The sequence below is a fragment of the Ruditapes philippinarum genome, unplaced genomic scaffold, assembly GCF_026571515.1.
Source record: "Ruditapes philippinarum isolate M1 unplaced genomic scaffold, ASM2657151v2 ctg241_1_1_1_1, whole genome shotgun sequence".
In the NCBI taxonomy this organism is placed as follows: Eukaryota; Metazoa; Mollusca; class Bivalvia; order Venerida; family Veneridae; genus Ruditapes; species Ruditapes philippinarum.
Genome location: NW_026856878.1, coordinates 128,007 through 137,984, shown reverse-complemented (window position 1 = coordinate 137,984; position 9,978 = coordinate 128,007). Strand labels below are relative to the sequence as shown.

Sequence of the window (9,978 nt, the reverse complement as noted above, 5' to 3'; positions counted from 1 at the left end):
ACTTTAACCTGCTGAGAATATGTCCTAATTTATATACTATTTTGTCATGTCACTATTTAACCGAATTTTCTTAAAATTAATTTCGTGTATGTCCATTTTTAAAAAAAAAAAAGCTCAAAATAGCCATTGAATCTTATCAAATGGTTTATGAAAATTAAAGAAAAGCCGGCTAAAAATTAAAAAGCTAAATTAAATTTCCAACAAAAGGCCGGAAAAAAAACGGCTTAAAGGGTTCAAAAAAATTGACCTTCCATGTTTTTGATTAATTTAAACGACGAAAATTTTCTCTTTTTTTATTGGGAAAAGAGTTTCAAAAATTTTAAAATAGCCAAATATCAAAAACTTACTTAGGGATATTTTATCACGAAGCAGATGTTGTTACTGTTAATTTAACAGTTTACCTTACTAAATGTAAGCTATATGTTGAGAAAAGAATACTAAACATTGAATAATTCTCGTTTTTATTGTGTACAATGCATTCGTTTCAAAGGATACTTTTTGCTGGACGTGTACATATGATCTTCAGTATAAAAACAACAAATTAATGATAAACCTTTAAAATGTCTGTACCGAATATTCAGGCAGTACTTTTATGTAATTACATATTCTTTTATCCAAGAATACATTTACGGAAAGATAAGCGTCACTGTCTTTACTTACCTCCTTTTGTTATAGATAAGCGGGACAACTGAGGGCCGTCTGTCGTCATATTTCTTTGAATATCCTTTCTTAAATGAGAATAGTTTTGCTGCCATATTCATCCACTGACGCGCCCACCAAAAATGCGTGAAACTTTTCCGGTATTTCTTTGTCTAAGATTTGAACATTTCTTATATAAAATCTGAAGTCTTCAAAAAGTATTCAAACAAAAGCATTTATATTCATTTTGTTCAACTTATATGAAAAACTTATACATGTATTACTCAATTACACACATTTCATCATCAAAATTTCTGATGAAAATGAAAACATCATCAACATATATGCAATGATAATAGAGTTATTGTTATATGAGCAGATCTTATCTATAATAATAAAGTGTTCAAATAATCATAGAACTATCCTAAACAATTCATATAAATTGGTTACAGTCCATACTTATTATATATTATATTTCATTCCTTGTCCAATTTTGATTAAAACCATTTCATTATTTTTGGTACTTACATAAAATTAAAAGAGTATGATAATGCTGTAATTTCTTGCAAAGCTTTTTGAACCAGAACAGTTAAAATTTTCCAATACATTACAGTGGCCTATAAAATAAGTTACATGATTGGTCATTAAGTCTCTTAAATGAAGTTCAATAAAACATCAAGTAGCAATAAACAGGGATAGTTAGTAAAATTTGTAACATATCATTGATGTTTGCTACCATGTATTGAATCAAACAAGTTAGCAGAAAAGATACTCACTGTATACTCCAAGAAAACTTATTGATATTAAAGTGAATCGGTAATGGCATATATATAGTACAATTAAAATGATGTTGATAGTTTTTAGTATCATACATGTCAACAAAGCACGAAAGAATCATATATGGATGTTGTTGGTCAGTGTTAAACACATGACATTCAATATATACCACCTAATAAAGTGTTCTAGAAAATCATATTATCACTCATCATAAAATTGTTCATACTAAACACTTTAGAACTAAATCAACATTTTGTTTTCCGGACAATTATCATGATATTATCCAAATGATACATTTTTATCATTTTATCAATACTAGAAATTGAAATACTAATGGAAAATGTGCTCATTGTAGACCAAGCCACTTCTAATTTTATGTCGGTATGATACGCCGAGATGTTTGTTGCAGGAAATGCTCATGCAATTTAATATTTTTAATGTTTTATCACGTTTATACTACGAGGATTGAACTTAAAAGTCCAAAACACTATATAACACGACTAACACGACTAACACTGCCTTTTCATGTATTTTTCTGTTTACATTAGGCATGCTATATCGTTATTAGAGTACAAACAATGTAGTTTATTCACCCCGTAATTGCACAATAAAATTGATTGTATTTTAAAATATACCGTGTGATCAGTGCGTTACGTTTCAAAAAAAATAATGACAAGATTTGTTTGCTCATATTAGAGATTCCATATGTCTGTAACTTCTTGACCATTTAGTAATATATCATTTCCAATATTTAATGACGTGTTTTGTAGGCAATGTTCTTGATTCATCATAGAAATGTTTTCAAGTTTGATAACTGAAATGGCTTTAAAATTGTCGCCAAATTAAAGCTGTAAGCCTCCAAAACATCAAGTACAAAGAGAAGTATTAAGATCCTTGAAGATCATCCAACACGACATTATTGTAGTTTTTGTGGTACTTTTAGTTTTATATATAATTTAAAACGCTAATTTAAATTTGCCATAGCTTTCGGCCTTGCGACCTTCTTCAGCATCATTTATTATACTTTTATATACATGCATATATTAGGCTTTTTACTTGGATGATTATTATTATATTTAGTTCCACCCATTGTTTTTCTGTTAGGGTCACACACATTCTTTTTCTTTGGGACAATGCGCCGCTTTTCGTGGAATGGCACTAACATGTCTCATTAGAGGCTCTATTATATCCACCGTATGAACGAATACAACTCCGAATGATTCTAAATACAAAATTTCAACATAAACAATTTTAAATGATGGATTCTGTATAAACCTGTACTATGAGGCGTTGACAGTAGCTTGTACTTTCCAGTACTGTCCATGATTAGGCTTAATCGAACCGAGCTTGCAAAGTTTTCAGTTTTGCAATTTTGGACTTTCCTTAGGGGTGCTATTTCTCTCTTTTTTAAGAAAAATATTCAAGTAATAATATACGCATTATGTGCGATTAATGACTAATTTTGCAGTATTTATCAACATATTGTTGGTGAAGTTCGCAATGTGTCAATTACTTAATTTGTTTACTTCACTAAATGTTACTATAAAACATTTTCATGAAAACAAGCATACATCTGGAGGCATATTGTGGAATAGCTAACAATACCTGTGTATTCATTTGTTCTTATTCAAGCTTATTTGAAATTGTTGACAAACCAATTAATGTTCTTATTACTCTGAATTTCAACCTTGAAAATATTTGATTAGCAACTAGATGACTTGTTGTTTCCGAACAAAACTAGTAACAAAAGGTTCATAAAACGATTGCAGATGTAAACTTATGTTCCGAGTTGATAAAAAATATTTTATAGATGATTCTAATTGCGATATAATTTGAAAGTTTTCTGACATAGAGAGATAGGGACAACAGTCTGTCAAATACATGACCATTATGTATTTCTTTCAGTTTCTTTAGTACTACTTACTGTTGTTTTTTTATGAACATTTTATTACTGATTTTTTCTTATGCAATGCATGATGTAATACACAATAGTATTACGTTACGGAGAATTAATATGATAGATACACCTTACTACGTGATAAAATGTTTATCTTTACTTGATAAAATATAACCTATTTATTGTAAACTAGTACAATTGTACTTGATATTTGAAGGTCAAGTTGATTTCGTTTCATGCCATTAAAAAAAAGAACATTGTAAATAATAAAATATGAAAATAAATACCTCAGAACAGGTCATGAATTGGGGATTTTGGCAATTTTGTCCCTCTTCAATAACGATGTTTTGTCTATCCAAATAAAAGATGTTTTGTATACCTGCATGCCTTAAAACAAGAAACGACTACATAGTACCGACCAGTTATACATATTTAATTAGTATTAACCCAATTCATAACCATAACTCAATCATACAATCAATCACAATATACCGGGTATACTATGACTTACTGTCACTAACAATTCATAGACAATAATTACACACGAAGAACATTGCCCTGTGCAACAGAGAAATGAAATACCTAAGAATTGGAATTGCTTCAGAATCGGGGGGCTTAAGTCTGATCATGAACTTTGCTTAAAGCAGATTTCATCATTTAAAAAAAAAAAAAGTAACATATTCGCAGATATGTTCCTACGGTGTTCTAGAACATTTAATGTGACACGTTGTAATACCAGGAACAGATGTCCAGAACCACTCTTTCAAACCCTCTTTTGCTTGTGTACATATGACAATTTATGTATTAATACATCACCCCCAAAATATTGGTACAGTCAGCTAAATAGCCAGGGAGATACGGCATACAACCAAAAAATAAAAATATTATGCAACTTAATAACATAACAATCATATCTCAAGTTCACATTAGATACATTACAAATTGTTTTCTTTTTAAATTAAACATTTACATAAGACAAACGAACAAGTGTAAATTAGTTGTTTTTATTTTATTTTGGAAAACACGGTTGATTTAATTATGTCGACGCCCACTATCTGACCCATAAATGTATATGTACATTTACCCATTTCTGACGATAACCTTGAATTTTTAGCTAATTTACTACCCTAAAAATAAATAGGTCTACCCGATATGCTTCAAAGGCCATTATACTGTGAACATGTATTGAAAGAAAACAAAGTTTTATATATTTTTAAAAGAAATGAGGACTATTTATGCAAACTAATGGAGAATAGACTAGTGGATTTCACAATTTCAATCATTGTTTTAAGCTATCTAGGTAGGTAAATTTCATATTTAAGAAAAAAATTTCTAAAAAGAAAAATACACGGGGTTGAAATGGAGGAGAGACATCGAATATTTTATATGTTGTTTTTTTCACTTGATTCATCATGAGTATCTCAAGGTTTTCTGATTCAAATATAAACCATTGTTTTGATTGACTAGATTACTTTTAGCTTGCAAAATATGCTTCCATATTACAACCTAGAAAAAAACTTTATTAAAGGGATAATGTAAATGAGATTAAATGGGACTTTTAAGTTTTTGTAATAATGCACTCGGAAAATAACTGCAATAATATATAAAATACAATATTAACATATTCTTTCAAGTTACACATTCTTGAATTTACTTACGTAAAACATATAGTGTTTTCCCCCACAAAATAGGCTTGTTTATCGTCAGTGTTGACGTGATAAGCATACTAATATTATTTTGTAATCACACAAATCAGGAAGTGATTGTTTGTGTCAAAGTATATAAAAGGATGTTTTAGCGAAAGTCATTTATTTTACAATCTCGACATGAAAAAGAACTAATACATTCATACTGCTACTTCTGCAACATTTGCCTGCTCAAGGATAAACGCCTTCTTTTAAGGTTTCCGCTTTCTGAAATCCTTGCCATTCATCTGACAAAAGTTAGACGTACTTTAGCGAACTCATTATCAACTCATGTTTATATATTAAAACAATTATGTTTAAATAGTTTAATGTCCGGATATAAATGCCTCTATTCTCAGGTTATTTCAAAATTCCTAAATATGGATTGAACAGAGTAGAAATGACTTATCATTTTATATTTCGTCACAGAAGTTTATTAAACTTTAGTTGTTTGTTTTGACCTAAAATTCATGTTAGCAACAGGTTAATTTATTGGAATGTAAGTAGTCTGAACGGTAAATGTGACATTGGAAAAAACGAAAACACATACCATGAGTTTTAATTTACATTAATTGCTGATAACTTTAGTCAAATTATAAAAAAGGTTCAAATAGTGGCTATCATAAAATGTGAGGGCAATTGTGATAAAAAAAACAACTTAAGTATGCAGGCATAATTATATTATATCAAATCAATCTTATGTATAAAATGCATGCATTATTGCAAAATTATTACATTCCAAATGATACAAACTTGTTGTTTATAAAATTACAAGTTTGCAGCATTGTAAAAGGATTGATGACTTAATTAACTCGGTATTTGCCCGCGTTTGATAACCAGTGGATCATATTTCATTAACATACTTAAATCTTCCTTTATTTACATATTTTAGCAAGGTTAAAGATGAAAGTTAATTTTTTTCAGCTGAATTATTACTGTATCAGTAGATAGGTATACCCGATATACTTCATATAAGTTTATTTTGTAAACACCTGAAAAAGGAATACAATTTTGGTATATTTCTCTCACTAAATAAAGGATAAATTGTGTTTTTGTGTAAGCTATGGAAATGAAAGATACTGTTTGCCTTATTTTAAAAATTATATGTGCTCTCTTAGGTAAGAAAGTTTTATATCTCTGTCAATTTGTATTATCATATAATATGTAAAACAATTTTTTAAGTCGGTTATCTGGTAATTTGTCATCATCTGTCACCTGTTGCGATTGGTTTAAACATATTTATTCAACATAACACTTCGCGTCCATTGAATAGTTATTAAATACAATATAATTAAATTAATATCATGGGGTTAAAATTTTGCAAAATTTGATTTTAGGTTCATTTACCTGGGCAAAGCCATGCAATAACGTTAACCATACTTACACGGGAAATCCAAATGAACTTTGTGGCGAAACAACAACTCAATTAGAAAAAGACATCAGTAACAGTAACAGGGGAAGTGACTCGAAAAATTCTGGAATAGCTATTCACACTGTTTATACAATAATAGTAATTTCTGGTGTGATTCTGATACCAATTATTGTGTTAACAAGGGTATGCTGGTTAAGAAAACTGCAGAGGCAGAGATGTGAAGTCATCAACGAAATGAGGCAAATTGTTGATGAACGTTTTACAGAAGAGCAGATGAGAACAAGCGGGATGTTTAGTTTAGATCTGTGTAAGATACGTTGTTTTAATAAAGATTTCATGTTATGTTATTTGTTTAATTGGTTGATGAAGAGTATAGTCGGAATAAGTTTAAGATTATATGCATCGAGGCGTGTCAAATATACATTTGAAAAAAATCGTTTTATTGATTATTTGTAAATCTGTTATTGATATGAATTTGATTATAAACTTCGTTAGATATATCATTCTGATTGAAATTTGAATTGTTTATTTATAGTGCATTTAATTATAAATCTAAATTAAAATAACTTAACATCTCTTACTTCGAAGGAAAGTTTTTGTACTTATATTGAAGGCCTAATCAGTAAAGGTAATTATTAAACAAATGTAATTATAAGATAAATCAAAGGAAAATGCATCGAAATTATGGTTATTTCTGTCCTAAACCATGATAACTTTATCACCATTTAGTTATTTTTGTATAATGCAAGTTGTATTGAATTAGAAATGTGTCTATGGTTTGATGCTTAAGTTATTACACATATGTCATATTCATCTTTTTACAGCAAACCTACCACCCGTTGTGATGCTTGGAAAACCACCATCATACGAAGAAAGTATTGCAAACCCCTGTAGTGGATCTCCGCCACCCTATGATGATCCACTAGGCTATAAAAACAATCACTTTGATTTTGGTGAAAATATAACAAATACTTGTGGAGAAGAGACTAATATACAACAAAGTACAAGTTCAACAGTTGCTTTCGGACACGAGACAGAGAATGTCCCTGTGCCTTCAACAAGTTCAAATAATTCAAACGACTGTGTTGTTGTAAACAATGAAGTAACTTTTACTAGCTCATATAGATTCTGACCTTGATTGTAAATCGAAAATAAAATTGTTACAATACTCACTGTAAGCTCATAGGGGGCTAACAAATGAAATGCACGTTTTACCAGCTGAAATAGCTGACAGAAATCGGACTTATATGACAGCATAGCACAAGTCTGTATTTGAGAAACTTTTAATTACATCGTTGTGCTTGAAAACATGATCCAAAGATAAACCAAACTGGTTAATCAATGGTTGTGTTGTAGAGACAGATTGATCTACTTCTCTTGCAAACAGCTTGCTTGACTAGGATAAACTGTTTGAGTATACCTGTACTAAAACAAGAAAAGGAGATTATCATACAAACAAGTTGATATTATTTCACTGCAACTCTATGATGCACAAACAGATATGTAGATAGATATGAACATAGGCTGAAAGTGGGCAAAAAGAAATTCTTGTTACCTATTAATTACAAAAGTAACCAGCGGAGGGAGAGATTGTATATAAAACATATGTTTGGTATTTTTGTGGACCAATAATTCTCTTCCTGATACATTTCGTCGAATTTAATATATTTAGGCACGAACAATATATATTTTGTATCTCCGTTAACGTTGCTATTAAATGTATTTGTTATCACATGGCAACATTTCTCTGACCATTCCGATCCATAATATTAAACACTGTTTTGTTGTTTTTGTTTATTTTTTGTTTTGTTGCTGTTGTTGTTGTTTTTTTATCCAGTTTTCAAATCCTGTAACTAACTTTTAATGTACAAATAATGTATTTACAAGTATAAATGTAACTGACATTTACCTAATTTTGTCATTCAAATTAAATGTTTATATATCTGTTTATACACATTACCACTTTGCACATAAACTGTTAAATAAACTATGCATTTATTTGCACATAAACTGTTAAATAAACTATGCATTTTACTTATTTGTATTTATTTTATATATTTCTACAGTGAGAGATCTGGTGAGAAAATAAAAGTAAACAATACGAAGTACAAAACTTACATTGAAATAACGTGTTTTTTGTGTATTATCATTACTATTTTATTATTATAATGACCGCCTTCATTTCATCAAATGCACAATTCTTTTAGATTACTTTTCTTGTTTTTTTCAGCATGACTCTTTATTCATCATGATCTATCTGCAGGTACAGATAGATACGAATTTAATGGATATTCGATTGATAATTTTCATTTAAGATGTAGGGTTGTCTCCCATTGTTTGTAACTAATAGTTGTGTATTTGTGAAAAATGTAATTCATGCTGCCTATGTAAAACATTGTATTTGATTATTTGTGAAGTGTGTACTGTCCAAAAATGGTAACTTTAGATCTTGTTATGAGCGATGAATAGTTGGTAAAACACTCAGTTAGATAGACTGTTTAATATTCTGTCAATAACATTTACTTTGAGTAAAATCTCATTATCTTCTTCAGTTATATGATGCATCGTCTGTAATTAATAAAGAAAATAGTCAGATAATCATTTACTATTTAGATCCATATACATACAACAGTTTTACCACTGAGTTTGCGCGTAAATATTCTATAGCAATATATTAATGTTCAAAAAATCTATTAAGACTTGTTTATTATTGAATCTAGGTAGGACATTCAAGATTGAAAATAACATTTAAGCTTGTAAAACTACAAAATGAAATTTAAAATGAAGGCGAATCAAGCTCCATGCTTCTGGTAAAAGTCAGTTATTTCAGACACAAATTATATCAAATTATTTTCAAACAATTTTAGCATGCAATTTGATTATGATTATGATACAGGACATATACAAATGATTCAACAATCCATTATGAATGTGAGGATTTATTATTCGTTGACCCCCGAGGCACAAGTAAGTATATCATATTAAAATTATATGCATTTCTATAAGTCGCGAACGGATAGAACAGCCGACCTTGGTAAGTATTGTCTGAGGAGATCCTTTAATTGACGATGTCTTGTCTTGTAATTTTGTATATTTTGGACATACTTCTGACCACTTATCAATAATGTATATAAAATCCTTGGTCAAATTAAAAAAAAGCTGGTTACTTTAAAAAAAATTAGAGGTCCTGGTCGTTTGATGTCCATATATTTGTTTGGTATTAGATTTGTCACGTTTGTATTGTGTTCAAGTATGTACCTCAATTTATTACTTTCAGGAAAGGTAGGGTCAACAGTCTGTCAAATATATGACCATTAAGTACCGGTATCTGTTTCAACTACTTTAGTACCACCTACTTATCAAAACCGTTGTGTTTTTTTTTTACTTTTTAATACTGAAATTAAATTGTATGCTAGTGCTTGTTTATGAAGGTCTTGTCGATTTCCATTCAAAGAATAGGACGTTACGAAAACAAATAAGCCTCAAAACAGGTCATAATGTGGAATAAGTATCTATCTCTGACGACAACCTTGACTTTTCAGCCTATTTACTACCCTTAAAGGTAATAGGTCTACCAGATATGCTTCAAATGTTGTTATAGGCTAACA

The 9,978-nt window shown here is 29.6% G+C and overlaps 1 protein-coding gene across 1 annotated transcript; it reads left to right on the top strand.

Moving 5' to 3' along the window:
• Window positions 1–4,474: 4,474 nt before the first annotated feature.
• On the top strand, window positions 4,475–8,232 carry LOC132747983 (uncharacterized). The gene is made up of 3 exons (XM_060737519.1): window positions 4,475–4,613; window positions 6,336–6,677; window positions 7,195–8,232. The coding sequence occupies exons 1-3, from the start codon at window positions 4,559–4,561 to the stop codon at window positions 7,500–7,502; spliced, it is 705 nt and encodes a 234-aa protein (XP_060593502.1). The 5' UTR covers window positions 4,475–4,558; the 3' UTR covers window positions 7,503–8,232.
• Window positions 8,233–9,978: the final 1,746 nt, after the last annotated feature.

What these genes read in the sequence shown, in the direction of transcription:
- LOC132747983 (XM_060737519.1), top strand. Translation starts at nt 4,559, where the DNA reads ATGGAGAATAGACTAGTGGATTTCACAATTTCAATCATTGTTTTAAGC. An exon ending in CATTGTTTTAAGCTATCTAG is followed by an intron (nt 4,614 to 6,335) that starts GTAGGTAAATTT and finishes ATTTGATTTTAG; the next exon opens with GTTCATTTACCTGGGCAAAG. An exon ending in GATGTTTAGTTTAGATCTGT is followed by an intron (nt 6,678 to 7,194) that starts GTAAGATACGTT and finishes ATCTTTTTACAG; the next exon opens with CAAACCTACCACCCGTTGTG.